The following is a 21,247-nucleotide window of genomic DNA, read 5'->3' as shown; positions in this document are numbered from 1 at the left end:
AACTCGTTAGCATAACTCATTAGCATATGCCACACCCCCTGACATCAGGGGCCCGGCGGTGGACCTGCAAGGCCGGCAGGAGAGCGAGGAAGCCCCGCGAAGGCCCTCCCTGGCCCCAGGCAGGCAGGGGTGGGGAGAGGCGGGGAGAAAGCAACTTACCCTCCCTCTTCTCCTGCCTCCTCCTGGCTGAATGAGGGCTGGAAGCGGGGCGGCCGGAAGCGGGGAGTGGGGCTTCGTCATGTGCCCCGCCCCCCGTACCTCACCCAGGGGAACTTCGTTCCCCCGCAATCCCCCCCGAAATGACCTCTGGTTTTATTTTTGATGAAGGGAGCTTGGATTTTTGAAAGCTTATACCCCGAAAACCTTGTTGATCTCTATGGTGTTACTGGACTTGAATCCAGCTGGCCGTTCCTCTTTGGTTTCTTTTTCAATGCATCCTTTTGTAACTTCAGCCCTTGCCGTTGTTTCGTGTTACAAGCCACAGGGTGGCACCGGAGCAGGAGAGCACGGAAGACATTGCCTCCCTCTGGGCGTCTACAGAGTGAAATTCTGACGTTTTGCTGGAACTCCCTTTTTAAAAAAATAGCTTTTTAAATAATTGTGGTCATTTTAAATTAAACAAGGGGGAAAGGGAGATGTAGATATTATAATAATATATGACTTATTCATAACAAGGACGATCAACTGATGATATAGAGCATTTAACGTAAACCTTTAAAATACATAGTATTGGGATGGGTTTTACATACTATATACATTTATTTCCTGTTATCGTAATACCGCCGGTCAATACGAGTGTGGTCGCCGGAAGTAACGAAGCCGTACTGGAATGTGTACCCAATGGCAGGTAATGTTAAAAAAATAACAACAATAATAATCCTACCCAGATACCATTAGTTACTATTAATATTAACTGTTCGTTAGACATTGATTATTACATTACATGTTTCATTACATCTTAATGCCGCTATGGTTGTTGTAATCATCCTGTAATCAAAAAGTACATTTTAGGAGCATTTCTAAAAATAAAAAGGATAACAATAAAGTAGGTTCATATATGTGTCAAAAGCCATTTTATGGTCTTGAATATAGCATTGAGAATTCTTTGTAAAGACCATGCCAACCTGAAACAGGAGGAAGGACAATCTGTATAATTCCAAGGGACAAGACACAGGACGGAGTGCCCCGTTAGCTGTCTCTTAGACATGGAGAATATGGGGTTAGTCTGTCAAACTTTGCTACTGGGTTAATATGCAGGTTGTTTCCAGGGAGGAACAAAAGAAAAAGAAAACCAAACAGAAAAAGAAAACCAAAGTCCGTATACCTTGGAGGCTCGGGGAAGGCCCGTATCTACGCAATTAGTAGCTAATAATTCCCTTATCAAATTGTATTAGATTTCAAAATGAGATCAGATGATGTTGCTAAGCCATTGATGAGATAAATTGGAAGGGGAAGGTTTACTCAGCTCCCACAGAAGAGTTTGGATAACAGAACTCAAGCACAGGTCTTTTAAGCACCTCAATGATGTCGAGTGAATCCAGGGAACATGAACATTTCTCTTACGGCCATGAAAACAGTCGTTGGTGCGGGAAGGGAATGTCATCCCGGAACAGATAAAGAGCTGAAATGTTCAGGGAGTGCTAGGAAGGCCAGTTGATTGTCTCTTCCCTGGCGAGCAAGGGAAACCTTTCCCTTTACCTAGTATTACCTATAACAACTAATTTGGAACTTCCCTTCCTGCTAATAGGACAAAAGTAATGGAACACGGGACTACATTGACTGTTACTACTGAGCCAGGCCTGTAACACTGTGTGGTGTAGCCATGAAGAGTATCAAGACTAGTACCGGGAAGAGTCAGATGCAAATCCCCACTGGTGTCATGGAAGCTCGCTGGGTGACCTTGGGCCAGTCCCGCTCTCTCATCCTAATCTACCTCACGGGATTGTTGTGACGATAGAACGGAGGAGAGGAGAATGATATAAGCCGCTTTGGGTCCCCTCACTGAGGAGGAACACAAGGAATCAATGAATGCATGAATGAATGAATGAATGAATGAATGCATTAATGCATTAATGAATTGTAATTGTTTTCCTTCTGTTTGTAGGTGCTGGTGCTTCTTCCTCCACCATCCTAGCTCCTGTTATCGTAATACCGCCGGTCAATACTAGTGTGGTCGCTGGAAGTAACGAAGCGTTACTGGAATGTGTAGCCAATGGCAGGTAATGTTAAAAAATAACAATAATAATAATCCCACCCAGGTGAGAATTCTTTGTAAAGACCATGCCAACCTGTAACAGAAGGACGGACAATCTGTATAATTCCAAGGGGCAAGACACAGGACGGAGTGCCCCGTTAGTGGTCTCTTAGATGTGGACAATATGGGGTCAGTCTGTCAAACTTTGTTACTGGGTTAATATGCAGGTTGTTTCCAGGGAGGAACAAAACAAAGTTATTTGTACAGAAAAAGAAAACCAAAGTCCGTATACCTTGGAGGCTCGGGGAAGGCCCGCATCTACGCAATTAGTAGCTAATAATTCCCTTATCAAATTGTATTAGATTTCTAAATGAGATCAGATGATGTTGCTAAGCCGTTGATGAGATAAATTGGAAGGGGAAGGTTTGCTCAGCTCCCACAGAAGAGTTTGGATAACAGAACTCAAGCACAGGTCTTTGAAGCCCCTCAGTGTTGTCGAGTGAATCCATGGACGTTTCTCTTACGGCCATGAAAACAGTCGTTGGTGTGGGAAGGGAGTGTCATCCTGGAACAGATAAAGAGCTGAAATGTTCAGGGAGTGCTAGGAAGGCCAGTTGATTGTCTCTTCCCTGGGAAAACAGTCAGGACCAGTCTCGGGCCCATAGCTACAGTGGGGCATTTCGGGGCCCTGCACCCTTAAGTTTTTTAATTGTACTTTTACCAATTCCTTTGTATTTTATATATTGTATTTTTATTAAATCTGATGTAACCCACCCTGAGCCTGCCACGCGGGGAGGGCGGGATGGAAGTCGAAATAAATAAATACATGCATAAATACATAAATAAAGCTCTTGCCCTCAGGTTTCCCTCTCCCGCCCACTGTAGGATTGGGGGAGGGCATCGTGGGATCTGGGAAAAGACAGCTCACAGGGCATGTAGATGCCTTCAGAAGTTCCCTTCCACAGGGCCTTGGCCCTACCTGGTGGAATGAGCTCCCATACGAGATCAGGGCCCCGCGGAACCTTTTGCAGTTCCGCAGGGCCTGCAAGACGGAGCTCTTCCACCAGGCTTTCAACTAGAGTGACGGACGCCCCTTCCTCTTTTCTGGGTCTCCCCGCAGTGGGTCAGAACTGCTTACCAGAGATGGCATCTGTGAAGCTTAATTCTAATGACAACTGCACTGGCTGAAGGATAGAGTTGTAATTTATCAGTTTTTTAATTGTACTTTTACCAATTCCTTTGTATTTTATATATTGTATTTTTATTAAATCTGATGTAACCCACCCTGAGCCTGCCACGCGGGGAGGGCGGGATGGAAGTCGAAATAAATAAATACATGCATAAATACATAAATAAAGCTTTCTGATTAATTTAATTAACTGCCCCCTTAAAAATTTAAATGCCTCCCGAACAAAAAGAATTGTGGCTACGGGCCTAGCCCATCCTATCTGCACACCTGAATTATAATAAAAGCACCAATGTACAGCTGAGACCCAGAGTCATGGTTTATTCCTCCCCCCCCCTTTGCTGAGGCCGACCAAATAATTAGCGCTTCAAAGCTCCATTGCTATAACAATTAGAGATGCCCATTGGACGGCACTTTAGCCGTCCCCTTGCTTTCGGAGCATAGCTGCTTTAAGACCCCAGAGCCGCATCTGGATTTATTTCTAAGTGCCCGACGTTCGATACGCCCGCAGCCCTGGAAGAGTTAGGTGAGTCATATGTTCAGGGTGTTATTACTGGAGATAACATAATTCACAGTAATAATTGGCGTGACTTTTACCCTCGCAGGCCCACTGAGAAATTAAGCATCGCCTGGAAGAGAAATGGAGTCAAACTAAGCAGTGGAGTTAGCAGTTTTGGGAGACGCCTCGCCATCGCCAACCCAACCTCTGCTGACATTGGAATGTACGTCTGCGAGGCGCAGTTGAGAGAGAGTGCAGCGGAGCCGGAGAGAGCCAAAGCTTTCCTGTCTATCCTGGGTAATGCCGCTTTATTTTATTTTGTAAAAAACCGGGCCTTGAACGGGAAGTACAATAGGAAAGAGGAATGGGGATTTTAATATTTCGCTGACCTTACGGTTGCACCTCTCCCCGGTGAACGGAAACAAAAGAGGTGACCGAGGGTTATCTCTGCAATTAATTCAGCCGCTCCTCTTTGTTGACTGGAAATTCATCAAGGATATTCTTTTCCTTTTTAACATTGATGTTATACTGAATGCAATTGTGAGTCTTGAAACATGATCATGGCAACAAAAGAAACATACCAGGTAAAATACGCATTGAGGTGCTTGTCGTGACTTGGTTTTGAGCAGTAGTTTAAAGGGTTGAATAACCGCCAGCTCGTTCCAGGAGGAACTTTTAGGAAAGTATCGGTCTGCCAACGTATCTGATTCTGAACTTGGCCTTAGAGTAAGGATCAAAAAATTTGTTCAGTGGAGCCAGAACAGAATCGGGAGATGTTTCTCTAACCCCACGGGAATTCCCAGGTTTACCAGAAAACGCCCAAAACTTTTTTAAAAAACCCTCTGGAAGGTGGGTTTAAAAAAATCCAAACTGAGGAGTAATTTATATGCAAGCAAAACAACAACTGCAACAAAATCACTCAAATTTAAAGAAAAATGTTGCCAAACAAGATCATGCTCAGTCTGGGGTAAGTGATGTTGGGGGGGGGCAACAGTGGGAGGCCTTCTGGTGTCCTGGCCCCACTGCTGGACCTCCTGACGGCACCTGGTATTTTTGGCCGCCGTATGACACAGAGTGTTGGACTGGATGGGCCACTGGCCTGATCCAACATGGCTTCTCTTACGTCCTTATGTCTGGGGCAGTGATGCTCTGTCTTTTTGGTGCTTGGAGGGCAACATTGGGGGGCTTGTAGAGTGCTATCCCCACTGCTGGACCTCCTGATGGCACCTGGTATTTTTGGCCACCTTGTGACACAGAGTGTTGGACTGGATGGGCCACTGGCCTGATCCAACATTGGCTTCTTTTAGGTTCTCTTAGGTTCTTATGTCATATCTCATTGGCAACGTGTCCAGAGGTGGCTTGGAGAAGAAAGCATGGCGGGCACACTTCCCTCTGCAAGCCCCCCCCGCCCCAATGATCAACTGGCCAGGAAAGAAGGAAAGGGAAGGCCTTGGGGCAGAAGCCAAACAGAGCAAACCTCCTTTCTTGAGCCCTGCAACCCCCATCACCTTGTTTTCGAGAGGAGGCTTGGGCTATGAGCAGTCCCGTAGCTACGGGGGGCATCTCGGGGCCTGGCCCCCTGACTTACTGCCAAGGGCCCCCACTTTCCATCCAGCCCAGGTGCAGCGATGTATGCTTATTTAAAGCCCCCCCCCCCAATTTAAAAATCCTGGCTACAGGCCTGGCTATGAGTTGGGCCACGAATGTCCTCTGCCCCGAGCCACCACTCATCACAGTGGAGGGAGGGAGAATGGGCTGCCCCGTACCCTGCAAGTTGTCACCTTCCACTAGCAAACACTGGTCTGGCCCCTTAAGAGAAATGTTGGAGCCCTTGAGCCAGAGAGTGCCGTAAGCCCCTTCCTGTCTTCTCTCCGTGTGTGCAGTGCCAGAGCATCATGTTTGACATCCTTGCAGGTGGTCTTTTAGTGGGAGGCAATGTTCCCTCTAAGCTGTGGAGTCTTGTGAGCAAAAATTCTACTTTGTGAGCTACTGGCATTAAAGTTGTGAGCGAGCCATTTGCCTGCTGCATAAATTAGCTTGCTCTAGAGCCATGTTTCCTGAGCTAAGACAAAAATGTGTGAGCCAGAGGCTAAAAAACTGTGAGCTAGCTCACACTAACTCAGCTTAGAGGGAACAGTGGCTGGGAGGATGTGGGTGCAGCATGTCTCCGGGGTCTCCTATGGCTGGCTGTTAACCAATGCACCCTCTAAGCTGTGGAGTCTCGTGAGCAAAAATCCTACTTTGTGAGCTGCTGGCATGAAAGTTGTGAGCGAGCGGTTTGGCTGCTGCATAAATTAGTTTGCTCTGGAGCCGTCCTTCCTGAGCGAAGACAAAAATGTGTGAGCCGGAGGCTAAAAAAACCTGTGAGCTGGCTCACACTCACTCAGCTTAGAGGGAACCCTGCTATTAACCATGATCCATGGATGGGATCTCTGGGTTCAGAGGGGAGGGCTGTTGTCGGTGAGCCCTGCTTTGCGGTTCCCTTCTGGCAGCTGGCTGACCACTGCTGGAAACAGGATGCTGGGCAAGGAGAAACATTGGCCTGATCCAGCAGAGCTACTCTTCTGTTCTGATGAGTATCAGCATTTCTTTGGAAAGTGACCAAGAAGCCCTGGACAGACATCCACATCAATGCTCCCTCTAAGCTGTGGAGTCTTGTGAGCAAAAATTCTACTTTGTGAGCTTCTGGCACGTCTTAACCACTTGAGCCACCGCAGCTCCTTCCAATGGGTATAGAATTCACCGAAATACCTCACAATGGAAATAATCTCCTGTCAGTTCTGCATCTGCCAAACAGAGCAATGGTTGCCCAAAGTACTCTGAATCTACCTTCAGATCAGTCCACTGAACTACTGACTATCCCAAAGGGCTGTAGCCAATGCTCCCTCTAAGCTGTGGAGTCCTGTGAGCAAAAATTCTACTTTATGAGCTACTAGCATTAAACCTGTGAGTGAGTGATTTGGCTATTGCATAAATTAGTTTGCTCTGGAGCAATCCTTCCTGAGCTAAGATGAAAATGTGTGAGCCGGAGGCTAAAAAACTGTGAGCCAGCTCACTCTAATTCAGCTTAGAGGAAACACTGATCCACATTGGTTTCGCTAGGCCTTTTCCAGTGTAAGAACGTTCTACCATTCTCCAGTGTCCACAGATCTTAGCAGCCAGATTGGGCTTCTATCATCTGTTGAAGCATGTTGTTGTTTTAATGCTGGTAATTTTACTGATTTAATGCTGGTGATGTTATTGATTTTAATGGATCATTATATTATCCTTTAATTGTAAATCCACATTAGTTGGAGACCTGTATGTTGGTACCTGCCCTGAGCCTACATTGTGGGGATGGCGGGATATAAGACTAATAAATTAAAAATAAATAAAATATAAATAATGGTGGACTCTGGCCCCACTGGGGGACCTCCTGATGGAACCTTGTTCTTGGCCACTGTGTGACACAGAGGTTTGGACTGGATAGGCCACTGGCATAGGATTGCCAAGTCCCCGCTGTATGTACAGCGGGGGACTCCAGCTCAGTTCCGGGAGCGCACGCATGCCCCGCTACCACATCACCCGGAATTAACGCGGCTGCATTGGGCATGCTGGGGGCGGGGCCGCGGTCATCCAAGGGATTTTCCCTCGGATGACCACGGCCCTGCCCCGGCGCGTCCGGTGCGGCTGCGTCACTTCTGGGCACGTCACATGCTTTGGGGGTGGGGTTCCCCCGGGGCCCGATCCGCCGCCGGGTAACTCGTTAGCATATTAGGCCACACCCCTGACAGCACAGCACATTAACATATTAGGCTACACCCCCATGTTACCAGAAGTGTGGCCATGCCCGGCAGGGCTCTTTTTGTAGCAGGAACTCCTTTGCATATTAGGCCACACCCCCCCTAATGTAGCCAATCCTCCAAGAGCTTACAGAGCTCTTCTTACAGAGGCTACTGTAAGCTCTTGGAGGATTGGCTACATTAGGGGTGTGTCGCTTAATATGCAAATGAGTACCTGCTACAAAAAGAGCCCTGCGGATCCAGCCACACCCACCTTTTGCTTCTTATTCTGTTTACCTTGTTTGTGGTCCAAACCCAGGGCTTTTTGCATGTTAGGCCACACACCCCTAATGTAGTCAATCCTAATGAGTTTCTGCTGTTGGGTGTGGCCTATTATGCTAATAAGTTCGTGCTGGGCGTGGCCAACTTGGGAGCCAGCCGGAACTCTGTTCCTGTGCGTTCCTGCCCAAAAATAGCCCTGCAGCTGCAGACGTCTCAGAGCCTTGATTTCTCACTGGTGTGGACATGATGAACAAAATACCATTTCTGTACTGTGGACTCGGTGTTCCCCCAATTTCCGAGTGGCTTCAGAATAAGAAGGCCCGTAAGAGTATAAGAATAAGAGCCAGTCTGGTGTCGTGGTGAAGTGCGTGGACTCTAATCTGGGAGAACCGGGTTTGATTCCCCCACTCCTCCACATGAGAAGTTATGGGATGCCGCTGCCTGATAGCTGGTGCCTTCTCTTACACCAAAGCGAGAATTAAGATTCGCTCATGGAAGTAGGGGCACCCCCGACGTGATGACGTCGCATTGGGGACGTCCCCCCCCCCCCACCCGCCTGTGCGCAGGATTTCCAGAAACAGCAGTTCCCTGCACTTGAAGGAGCCGGCGTTTCTCTCTTGGATGCAGGAGCCGGCGTTTCCCCTTTCAGAACAGCCGCGTTTCCCTTTTGAGAGCTGGAAGCTGGCATTTCCCTGCAAGCTTGCGGAGATTGGGCTTGGGAGGAAACACAGGTTCCACACACTTAGGGGGAGAGAGATGGGTGGCTGTGGGTGTTGGGGGCGGGGCTTCCCCCGCTGGCCATCTGGCCGGAGGTGGGTAGAACCCCCCCAAAAACGGGGGACCCCTGGCAAACCGGGGGGTTTGGCAACCCTAACATGAGAAGTTATGGGATGCCGCTGCCGGACAGCTGGTGCCTTCTCTTACACCAAAGCGAGAATTAAGATTCGCTCATGGAAGTAGTAGTGCTGGATTTCTTCTTCTGGTCCACAGAGGTCGAGATAATCTTGGGAAAAACTTGTGCCGAGTAAGAAAAGAGCTTGGGGGGAAAGCGGGCCTTCAGCACAACAGCCAGTTTAGCTGAAGCAGAGGACAGTAAGGGACCAACAATGGCAAACATGTTAGTTTTACAAACAGGAGAGTTTCAGTTCTCTGTTCTGGATTTCTCGTTGTGTTGGTTTCCGGGCAGCAAGCTATCCCTTTAATATAGAAGTCCCAGGGTGCTGGCCGACTCACATTGAATTCCTTGATACGGCCCCATGAAACCATGTTAGACAAAGCTTCCCTTCCCGAGCAAAAAAACACATACGCTGGCCTCGGAAAGTTGTTCCCATAATTCCTGGGGCCCTTTTGCAGCAGACGAGCCTTGCCTTGATGCCAAACAAGATACTGCGTGGATAGCAAGGGACTCTTCACTACAAAGTATTTATTAATCAAAGAAACTATCTTTGGTAGTTTATCTTTATTTATTAACCTAAAGCCCAGACATGACTTAGAAAGCGTGAAAGAAAAACAGACTTCAGTATCCAGATGGATCTGGGGCCTTTTACCCATCTGAGGGCTTCAACGGGTTGGAATAAAACTATCTGAAATGGAAAAGTGTCTACCTGTGTTGACTCATGGTGTTGCAAACTCCAGCCATGATTTGGGTAGCTGGCCAATGGCTGGTACCCAGCAGAAGACAGGGTCATGGGAGAACGCCATTGATGTGATGGTGTGATGTCACTTCCTGTGAAAACCCGGAGGTGACGTTCATGTATAGTAGAGTTTCTGGCCGTTCCTAGAGAGTCGTTATATCACGTCTGGGTTTTCCTCAGAAGTGGTGTTGTGCCGATGGTGATTAAAAAAAAGAAATTAAAATTAATGTTTCTTCCTCCTGACAACAGAGCAGTGGTGAGAAGCAGGGGTTGCCAACAAGAGGTGTCCTGTCATAGCGAGAGACCTAGCAACCCGAGGCAAGATGCTGTGAAGCAACTGCTGAAAATGCATCACCTTGTCAATATAAATTCAAAATATCTTCGGTATAGTCTAATGACATAATGTATAAGCTATATAACCTGTAAGAGAACACTTCAACCTTCTAGGGGTAGGAATGGGTAACCTCAAAGTAGCTGTTTTATTACAAAGGAACTTCAGAAACAGAATGGAAAGGGACATTGCTGAATTACAAGTTATTACAACACTTGGAACAAAAACCTCCCCAGGACTCAACAGGGATATTGGATTTCTATCTCATTACATACGCTAACTCATTCAGCTGGAGAGATTCGATTCTGGGCTGCTTTTTTGTGTAAGCCGGGAAAGAGGGGGGGAAATCTCTGACTCTCTCTGTTTTGTATTTGCAATTTTATTATATTTTTGCAATGTTATTTTATTGTATTACATTTTTTAAAAACATATTTATTTTTTGGCCTGGAAAAAAGGAAAAATGAGACTGAAGCTTTCCTGATGTGCCTGGGGTCATTTTGGAACACCGACATGAATTTTACATTAAAAATAAATAAATTATTTTTAATTTAAAAAAATCGTCTGAGGGGACAGTACTCATCTGTGGGGAGAATTGCCCCCAAATGCCCTCCATGGCTATGGGCCTGGCATAGACTATAACCAAGTATTTTGAAAAATTTAAGGAAAGTCAAGTTCTTTTCTTCTTTTCAAAATTGATTCCCCTTTTATTCATGGTCCTCTTTTGTTTTAGGACTTAGTATGCAAACTTTGATTTTACCTTTTTATTATTTATATACTTTTTTTTTTGCTTTCTTGCATTCAAACAGTGACCTCCCAGCTTCTTTTCTTTGAAAAAGTAGAGGCGCATGTCATGTATTTATGATTTTGATTTAAGTCCTTTTTTAAAAAATTATTCCCCGCCATTTTATTATGACTAATTTAATTTTGTGGCGGTACCACCAGATCTTGCCTACCGCAGTATTTCAGGCCCTGTCTCTGCCCGTGCAGATGGTCTATCAGCAGTGCTCTGATAAAACAGGAAATAAACCCTGAACATTAGGGAAACATTAGGTGTCACGACGACACCTTTGATGAGTTGCCGCACACTCGGATTTTTAGATGTTTTATTTATTTCTCGTATCAGATCTGTCGGGGCCAGGGGTAAATGACGTACGGAAAAGTGCTTGAGAGATGAGCGAGGGGATGAAAAGAAATCAGTAACAATTTGGGTACTGTTATTACGCCGTCCGTGGAGCAAGCCACTGTGGGCTGCGAGCATCTACTCTGCGTGTCAGTTCGGCATGCTATATTTGGTTGCTTATGCTTTTGTGCTGAAGCGGAAGGGGGGGTTCTAGCAGGAAAGGAAGCTAACAGATTAGTGGATAATTCATTAAAAGGTAGGGAGAGTTCCACAATGGAATAGAGCCATTTCTTAATTAGTGACGCGACACATTGGAAGGGAGGTTGTTGACGAGAATCAAAAAGGATAGAAAGATCCCCCCTCGCAAAGGGATGTTTCCCCCTAAGCTTCCTTGAAGGCGTTTCCTTCCGAGCCTACATTATTAAAATCTGCTTTAGTAGCTCTTAAGAACTCGATTATGCCTGCCCATTTGTGCACATAAAATATTTGTGGGGTATGCCACAGGGACCGGCACTTTGTTGCGTGAAGCAGAAGAAAGTTTTTTTTAGCAAGCTCGCTTGGCATGGAGATGCGCATTGAATCAGTGGTTCCCAGCCTTTTTAGTATAGTGAGTCCATATTTACTTGGTCAAGGCCGGCCAAAGGTACTGTCACCAGGGTCAGATCCCAATTTCCGAAATACAGCAGAGAGCAACGGAAAGAGTAGGGGCAGCCATTAGGAAGGGCTCACCTGTGACCCACTTGCTCCACGACCCACATTTGAGTCCCAACCCACAGGCTGGGAAATAATGTATTATATTCAGGGACTGATTTATTTATTAAAAAGTCAGGTCTTTTAGGGTTGCCAACCTCCAGGTGGTGCCTGGAGATCTCCTGGGATCACAACTGACCATAAATTAGACCATAAAGTCTAATTGCTACCAGGGCTGGTAGCAATTAGCAGTGGAGACTTTATGTTCGGCTTCTAGAATCCAGCTAATATATTGTGAAGACCTTGGGTTTTGTTATTAGAGAGTCAACATGGAATGTTTCCTTCAAGAGTTGATAAGTAGTAATTGATAAGAACTGGGATTGCTACACGCTCAGATAAAGCAAATATTGTGAAACGGAACTGTTTACATTGCGCAGCATTCGTTAGCGTGTGAGCGATAATAGAAGAGAATTTTGAGCGATAATAGAAGAGAATTTTCTACAGAATTACTACAGTAAATGATTTTGCAATGTATCTTTATTGACTCAGCCTCCAGAAGGTGACTGGAGATCTCCTGGAGTTACAACGGATCTCCAGGTCTCAGAAATCAGTTCACCTGAAAGAAATGGCTGCTTTATAAAGTAGACTCTATGGCATTATATGCCAAAGAAGCCCCTACTCTCCCCCAAACCTCATCCTTTTCAACCCCATCCGAATTTCCCAACCCGGAGCTGCCAACCGTGCTGATGAGAGAGCCACGTGTGAATTTTCTTTTCTCAGGTGGTGGAAATCTAAACTACTATGAGAAAATGAAGTGTAGACATTTACATTTTGGGGTTTGGAAAGTTAAAGAGAAACAGTTCAGACACTAACAAGGACCCTGGTCTCTGCAAGAAGTGGAAAAACTCATCCAGAAATCTGCAGACAACGATCATAACTTGTGTGGGCAGCCTGTTGATAGAAACTATAGTTTTAAAGAGTGAAGAATAAATATAGATAAATCATATCTCAATAGCCTACTGCAAATGCTGACCTTTAGATTGAATACATGGAGTGGGTAGAATATATAAGGTAAAGGTAAAGGTTCCCTTGCTCGAAAGCCAGTCAAGTCCGACTCTAGGGTTGCGGTGCTCATCTCCGTTTCAAAGCCGAAGAGCCAGTGCTGTCCGAAGACGTTTCTGTGGTCATGTGGCCGGCATGACTGAACACCAAGGCGCACGGAACGCGGTTACCTTCCCACTGAAGTGGTACCTATTTATCTACTTGCAATTTCTTGCTTTCAAACTGCTAGGTTGGCAGGAGCTGGAACTAGAGACGGGAGCTCACTCCGTCATGTGGCACACTCGGGTCTCGAACTGCTGAACTACCGGCCTTCCACAGCCTGCAGTTCAGTGTCTTAACCACTTGAGCTACCGCAGCTCCTAGAATATATATCATTCAGTTGATTATACATTTGAACCCTGTGTTAAATTACTCATTGCCGGGGATTTTACAAGCAATGGAAGGAGTTAAATGGGAAATGGGACAATTTAGCCATAATTAACATCAGCTGTGGTCACACACATGAAATAACCCACTTTCAATCTACTTTCCAACTGGATCTTGCCAGTTCACGCAGTAAAATCCAGTTAGAAAGTGCATTGAAAGTGGATTATTTTGTGTGTGTGACCACAGCCATTTTCATCTTTTGATTTCAGCATACATAAATCTGCTTTATATATAGTCAGCCCGTCGGTCTGTCAAGGATTGTCTTGTCTACACTGGCTGGCAGCAGCTCTACAGGGTCTCGGGACAAGGTCTTTCACATCACCTTCTACCTAACCTTTTTAACTGGAGATGCTGGGGCTTGAACCTGTCGCCTTCTGCATGCCAAGCAGATGCTCTACCACTGAGCCACAGCCCCTCTTTACAGCTCTCCAGGGTCTCAGGCGGAGGTCTTTCCCATCACCTGCTGCTGGAGCCTTTTAACAGGAGATGCTGGGGATTGAACCTGGGACCTTCTGCATGCCAAGCAGATGCCCTACCACTGAACCAGAGCCCCCCCCCTACCCACACATCAGCGCACTAGAGTCATGTGCCAAACGCTCCCATAAAATGTTTCTTCCTTGTAAATTTAGTGAGTTGTGCCCGTGATGCATCAAGAGGCCCAACGATCCTTATTGCGTTACTCACCTGTCGCTGTGCTGCAATTTCCTGCCAAGGGTGTCAGAAGCTTCCCCTGGATGTCTTCATATAATTCCAGGAAAGATAAGCCGCGGTGGTTCCAAACTCTGGTCTTTATTAGCTGCGGTTGTTATAATTTTTAAAGGGTAGCCTTTTCCTGATCTTGCAGAGCACTGGTTTGGGGAAGATTTGCTACAGATTAGATAAGAGCCTATTTGTTCTACTCTAGCCACCTGAAGATTAAGTGCTGCTATCCTGCTAATTTGAAAATGGGAGGACTAATTTTTTAAAAAAACAAAGGCTCCTCCCACCCTGCGGGCCCTTTAATATAATGATCCTAAGTCGTTATTTTTGTACTGCCGTTTTAGTGGGAGTTTGTGACACCCTGCCGCTTCATAAAACAAACAGTTGTGCTTTTTAAAGCCGAGGCCATGGCTGAAAATAAAAACTGGGACAAAGGGGAGAATGAAAAAGGCCCAGACACAAAGACACTGGGACAGGGACAGCCTTGTGGGAGAAGGCAGCCGAACAGTGCTGCAATGCTTCATTGCCGTCGACCGCTTGGCAGGAGAAAGGACGTGGAGGGAACAGAATTTCCCTTTCCCAACTCTCTAAAAAAAAGCATAATAAAAGAAGCGTCATTGCTATCGAGGGGCTCTCTGCCCTTTCGTTGTGGATAATATTTTAGTAAACGTTTGCCTTTTAGCACAAAGACAGTTTTGAAATGTCTGTCTAAGGGGGGGGGGAAGGGCTAATAACAATGATAGACGCAATAGAGAGAAAAGAGAAGGAAGAAAGGAGAGAATGCCCTCCTGTTTGTTTGTTTTTTGAAATGGTGGAAAGAGAGACTCAGGATCACTGACAGGGGTATATTCCAACCAAAAGGGTTAGCAGATGTGCCCTCTGAAGAGGATTATCCCTACAGGTGTTCCTGGGTGTAGTATTTCTACTTTATACTTATTGTTGTACTACCTTCACTGAACTAGGGAGGACTTCCTTGAAGGGGAGAGAGGTGAGAAATGCTTTCACATTTAACAATCTGATTCAGATGGTAGAGATCAGTTCCCCTGGAGAAAACGGTAAGCTCTGTGTCATTATACCCTGCTGAGGTCACCACAGCAAATTGATGCTGAGTGCCCAAGGCCAGGGCACCCACCCAGAGCCTCTTTCTAGATCTTGTTGTATTTATTTCCACAATGGGCCTTATTCCTAGTAAACTTTATAAAGCTGATTTCAGAATGCCGAATGGCAATAGCTGGTGAATGACAGTAGCAGGTTTGATTGGATTAGGTGTGATATGCAGAGGGATGGTAGTGCTAGTATTTATAAGCTGCTGGTGCTGGGGAATCTGCTTAAGAACAGTTTTGCAGGGACAGTTTTGGAACGCTCTTTAGCGAGCCAACATTGGCTGGTGATCAAAGCCTGATTCCTAGCTGTTTGAAATATACTTGTAGTCTAGACTTCGTGTCATTTTGAATCTTAACAGAGCTTGGTGGGCTCCATCACTAAGGAAAGCAGCCTGATGAAGCCTTAAGAAACGGCGAAGCAACCTAGGCATGCCGTGGCCACTCCTTTGGTTCACGCTGCGGCTATTCCCATGCCTGCCACTTTGTGTTTGTACTTTCTAGGGCTAGTAGGTCACTATTCAACTGGCGTAGATGTCATTTATGCATGGTGGCATAACCATTTGTTATGTGTTTTGTTTATAATTGTAATTAGAACTGTATAAGAAGATGGAAGTCCCTAGTGTTAGATTATTCTGTTTAGCATCTAGTGACAGATTATTCTGTTTATTTGTTTGCATAACCTCCAGGTGATGGCTGGAGATCTCCTGGGATTACAACTCCAGGTGACAGAGATCAGTTCACTTGGAGGAAATGGCCACATTGGAAGGTGGACTGTGTACACTAAAAGAACATAAGAACATAAGAGAAGCCACTGTTGGATCAGGCCAATGGCCCATCCAGTCCAACACTCTGTGTCACACAGTGGCCAAAAATACCAGGGGCCCTCAGGAGGTCCTTCAGTGGAGCCAGGACGCTAGATGCTCTCCCACTGTTGCTCCCCCCAAGCACCAAGAATACAGAGCATCCCTTGCCCCAGAGCCCCTATCTATACCTTGTGGCTAATAGGCACTGATAGATCTCTGCTCCGTATGTTTATCTAATTCCCTCTTGAAGCCGTCCATGCTTGTAGCTGCCACCACCTCCTGTGGCAGTGAATTCCATGTGTTCATGACTCTTTGGGTGAAGAAGGGCTTCCTTTGATCCGTTCTGTACCCCATTTAAGTTCCTCCCCACCCCAAACCCCTCCCTCCTCAGGCTCCACTCCCCCAAAACTCCAGGTCAAGCCCCACTCACAAACGTCAGAGTTCACACGCAAGAGTAAGGCCGTTTAATACGCCAAACAATAAAGCCAAAAGCGGAGAAATTCCTTCCCTCAACAACCAGCCTGGGAACCTTAATTCTGCACTGTAACGAGGGGAAAGCAGCCACAAGCAGCAGCTTGAAGCCAACTGAATGTGATTAGAAAGGAGTTTTCAGCTACCTGAAATAAAACTTTGTTGATCTTAAAGGTGCCATGGGGCCCAAAGGAGGAGGGAAGAGGAAACAGTCAATGGAGGGAAGGAAGGTCAGGTTTTTATCTCTCACGCGTAATTGAGAGAGCCAGACTGGGACACGGCGGCTGCCCTGGAGAAGAAGTGTGCGTGCACACAGAAGCTTAAACCTGAAATAAAAATTTGTAGGTCTCTTAAAGGTGTTGTGGGACTTGGACTTTGCTCCTCTCAAGCGCTTTCTCTTCCCCCCCCCCCAGCCAATGGAGGGAAGGGAAGTTGGGCTTTTATCTCTCCCGCATGACTGAGACAGCCGGCTGAAAGCAAGTTGTGATGCAGCAGCAGCAGCAGCACCGGAGAAGGAAGCAGGAGAGAGTCAGTTGCTCAAGGGCCAGATATGAGTCCTCCATAGGGCTGCCAAGCCACAGCGGGGGATCCGCACGTCTTCACAGGATCCCTGCCGCGGGGGGACAGCGATACGCGTTGCACCGCCGTTGCCAGGATGTGACGCTATGCGTCGCTCTGGCAACGGGACTCCAAACAGCCCCGTTGCCAGAGCGACGCGTAGCATCACATCCTGGCGACGGCGGTGCAACGCGTATCGCTGTCCCCCGTGGCAGGGATCCTGTGAAGACGTGCGGATCCCCCGCTGCGGCTTGGCCGCCCTAGTCCTCCAGGGGCCAGTTCCGGCCTGCAGGCCGTATGTTTCACACCCCCAATCTAATCTATAGTCTGTTAAGACTCCGAGCTGTAGACCTTTCTTCTAAGTTTATGCCTCCGTGAGTGCCGACGGAAGTGACTGCCCTTCAGCTGAATAACTTGGCTAGCTGTAGATGATGGCTCATCACTATCACGACATGGTGCATAGAAAACTGAAGCTAGTGTGCGCAGTTGGTTTTCATGCATTCATAGTTTTTGTGTGTGTGTGTGTGTGTGTGTTTTTGTTACAGCTGTTAACAGCAGAATCTGGACAAATCAATGGGTTTTACACTGAATTCCATTCCTTTACATTCATCCTTGACCCGGCCCCTTCTCGCATGCAGTTTGTGTTAGGACCCACCAGGGTCGGACTCAGACTCATGGTGAACAGGAGAAGCTAGAGACCACCCTGGGGGCTCAGGGGATACTCAGTAATACCGGGCAGGACCCAGATGCCCGGGGCTACAAGTCCTCAACCGGGGGGCCTGCTGCTGAGGTCATAGCTCGGGAAGATGCTGCCAGCTCAGCAAATACTGGGGCAGCCGTCCTGTAGGGCCAGACCCCAGACAATCAGCCCCCCAAGCTCTCCCACCACCCAGCAGGAATTTTTTTTTAATGAGTAGGCAGCACAATAGCAAGGAAGCACCATGTTTGCAGCCCTTGTTTCTGCCACTGATCTGGAAGTATACAGTTCCTTGCAGGACCGGGACTCCGCCAAGGTCTAGCTGGCTGAAGCTGAGATCCAGATGTGGCTGCTCTCCCTTTCAGGGTATTTAAACTCTAGGTAGGGAAGAGGACCAGTTCATAGAGGCCGTTAGACTTGCAACCTTGGGCCTAGTCAACCCCAGACTGTGACCTAGACCCTGTGCTGTGCTGAAAAGCAGACCCCAACTACCAGCTATTGTGTGGAACCTTGCTCTGGAGAATTCTATAGCCTGCTCCAGGACTCAGTTGCTAAAGGCAGGACAGTTTGTGTTCATGCAGCTATGGAGCACCTGTCCTGTGCAGGATCGTCTGGGAAATCTGCTTGCAGGAGAGCTGGGTGCCGTTATCTACTATATCTCAATTGGCTGCTCACATTATGGTTGGGGTAGACGAGGGTCCTTTGCTTTCTTGGGTTATTGCTTTTAAGCTGCAAGAAAATATAACTTGGCTGCTTTCTCGGTATTCATTGTGATTTCCAGAATGCAGCGCTGGGAAACACATAGGGCATGCTTGGATCGGTAGATATTTCATCTACCTTGTAGAGTTTTATTCTAGCAGTTCGTGTCCTCTGAGCAGAAGCATGCAGTATGTTTTAGATTACACTGTCTTCCTTTGGACCTTCAACATCTCATATCTGAAACAAGCGGAGGTTTTCAGTTTTAAAGAACCATAGAATGTCTTGAGAGCCAGTTTGGTGTAGTAGTTAGGAGCGCGGACTCTAATCTGGGAGAACTGGGTTTGGTTCCCCACTTCTCCATATGCAGCTGCTGGTGTGACCTTCGGTCAGCCACAAGTTCTTTCAGAGCTGTTTTCTCATGAGCAGTTCTCAAGAGAGCACCCTCAGCCCCACCCGCCTCCCAGGGTGTCTGTTGTGGGGAGGGGAAGGAGATTGTAAGCTGCTCTGAGACTCCTTCAGGTAGTGAAGGGCAAGGTATAAATCCAATCTTTTCTTCTTCATCTTGTATAAAATATGTTCTTCTGAGAGTACAATTGATGGCACTCAGTGAATCTCACAAATCCTTTCAGTGTTCATGACTGGTACCTCCAAGTCTTGATGTTTGTTTTTATTACCTTAGGGCATTCAGAAGACCTACACCCTTTGCAGGTTATTTAAAATCCTCCCAATATAGTGAGGAAATGCTGTGTGTTAGAAACGGTTTCTCTTTGAATACACTTGCCTGCATCGTGATTTGGACTGGAACTGGAAGAGGACAAGGCAAAGATCAGTTGACTAGTTCACAGTAAAAAGGTAAAGGTAAAGGTTCCCTTGCTCGAAAGCCAGTCGAGTCCGACTCTAGGGTTGCGGTGCTCATCTCCGTTTCCAAGCCGAAGAGCCAGCGCTGTCCGAAGAAGTTTCCGTGGTCATGTGGCCGGCATGACTAAACACCAAGGTGCACGGAACGCTGTCCCCTTCCCACCGAAGTGGTACCTATTTATCTACTTGCAATTTCTTGCTTTCGAACTGCTAGGTTGGCAGGAGCTGGAGCCAGAGATGGGAGCTCACTCCATTATGCGGCACACTCGGGTCTCGAACTGCTGAACTACTGACCTTCCACAGCCTGCAGTTCAGCGTCTTAACCACTTGAGCCACCGCAGCTCCATAGTTCACAGTAAGGAATCCACTAATTCAAAATCTGTCATTGGTCATTTGGAGGCATGTTGAAGCATCCTTGAACCACAAAGAAAGGCGGGATATTAACGTTTTAATAGATAATCCTGGCTCCGGACCCAGTGTGGTCCATGGAACAGCTCCCTTTCTTCCCCTTTGACCTTCACTTGGAAACCAATGGTGTCATAAATCGGAAATGCGGAAATGAGTCATATCGTCTCTGTCTCCAATCTGACCCTTTGGGCAGAAGCTGTGTTAAATCAAAACAGGATAACAGTGGGCCTCATTTTTTAAAAAAGCGAGGCTATTAAGGACACACGAGAGAACTCATATATAAAGGTAATGCAGAGAACTGCCCTTTTCTGGAAGCTGAGATTAACTGTAGTTTAGCAAGGAGGGTCATAGGCCTGCAGTTTTGGAGTGGGGAAGAGGTCTACAGTGATATACAGAATGGTCATTTCTGAGTGTGGCCAGAATAGTATGTTGAATGCAAGTCTCACGCCCATTGTAAGATGTTCACCAAGACCTAAACTTCTGTGCCACTGGCCTTATTGTCTGTGCTTCTGAATAAAACAGGAACAGCATTTTGTCCTGGAATCCCCAACCTCCATTTCCTAACACAGAGAGCCATGATGTCTGTCTGTGAATTTGTCCCAGGAATGTCAAAGATGGTGGGTTTCAGCTCAAATATTTGACCCGCTTGCTGGCATGTAACCTTTTTGTTTTCTTTTGGCATTACTTCTTTGGACCCTTAGATCAGTGGTATTTAAACTTTCCAGATCCAGGACTCCTGCAGAGCTAGGGATACCCTGAGCAGCAAGCATGTGACAGGAAGTCATGTGGCTTCTGGGACACATGACAGGAAGGGGATGTAGTGATGGCCACAACTTCAAAAGGGGATTAGAAAGGTTCGTGGAGGGTACGTCTATCAATGGCTACTAGCCATGGTGACTGAGGGGAACCTCCACATTCAGAGGCACTAAGCCTCTGGATCCCAGAGCCAGGAGGCAACATCATCGGAAGACCTCAGCCTCTATGCCCTGTTGTTGGCCCTCCAGAGGAACTGGTCGGCCCCTGTTTGAGACAGGATGCTGGACAAGATGGCCTATTGGTCTGATCCAACAGGGCTCTTCTGATATTCTTCCCAGGGGAAGGCCTTGGCCTCTATGCCCTGTTGTTGACCTTCCAGAAGAACTGGTTGGCCACTGTGTGAGACAGGATGCTGGACCACTGCTCCGATCCAGCAGGGATCTGCTTAGGTTCTTATCAGGTGAAGGCCTTGACCTTTATGCCCTGTTGTTGGCCCTCTGGAAGAACTGGTTGGCCACTGTGTGAGACAGGATGCTGGGCCAGATGGACCATTTATCTGATCTAGCAGGGCTCTTCTTATGTTCTTTTGAGGGGGCAGAGTTATCCTGTGTCAGGGCCAAGGCTGTGAGCGACAGACCACGGAAACTGGTGGCAGGAAACATAAGCCAAGCAGCAGAAGTGGTTAACACAGGATGGATCAAGCCTATGGAGGTATCCTCCCCATCACGGAGTACCTTTGCCTCACCACACTGCTGCTGATCGTCACATGAATGCAAGGAAAGGCGTGCTCTTTATGTACATGCCCTCACTCTCTCGATATGTGCACTAGCAGCAGGGCCTTTGAAACGGCAACCAAAAATGGCAACTCCGTAGGGGTCTGCGGGTCAGCAACTGGGGATCCATAGCCCACCTAAGGGTCTTCTTGACCGACGGCTTGAAGACCCCCTGCTTAGATCAGTTCAGCTTCCATGCTGATAACGTGGTATCTATGTGAGGATGCTTTGTGTAAT

The 21,247-nt window shown here is 47.0% G+C and overlaps 1 protein-coding gene across 1 annotated transcript in view; it reads left to right on the top strand.

The window, feature by feature from the left end:
* Positions 1-21,247, top strand: part of SDK1 (sidekick cell adhesion molecule 1) — a 502,369-nt gene that overhangs the window by 95,738 nt on the left and 385,384 nt on the right. Inside the window, exons 4-5 of the mRNA XM_015427208.1 lie at positions 2,105-2,219; positions 3,986-4,176. Coding sequence (XP_015282694.1) covers positions 2,105-2,219; positions 3,986-4,176 — 306 coding nt within the window. The remainder of the gene's footprint in view (positions 1-2,104; positions 2,220-3,985; positions 4,177-21,247) is intronic.

The sequence above is a fragment of the Gekko japonicus genome, unplaced genomic scaffold (genome assembly GCF_001447785.1).
Source record: "Gekko japonicus isolate JY-2015 unplaced genomic scaffold, Gekko_japonicus_V1.1 scaffold1021, whole genome shotgun sequence".
Classification (NCBI taxonomy): Eukaryota; Metazoa; Chordata; class Lepidosauria; order Squamata; family Gekkonidae; genus Gekko; species Gekko japonicus.
Note: the sequence above shows the minus strand (reverse complement) of the source record. Positions and strands in the feature narration are given on the sequence as shown.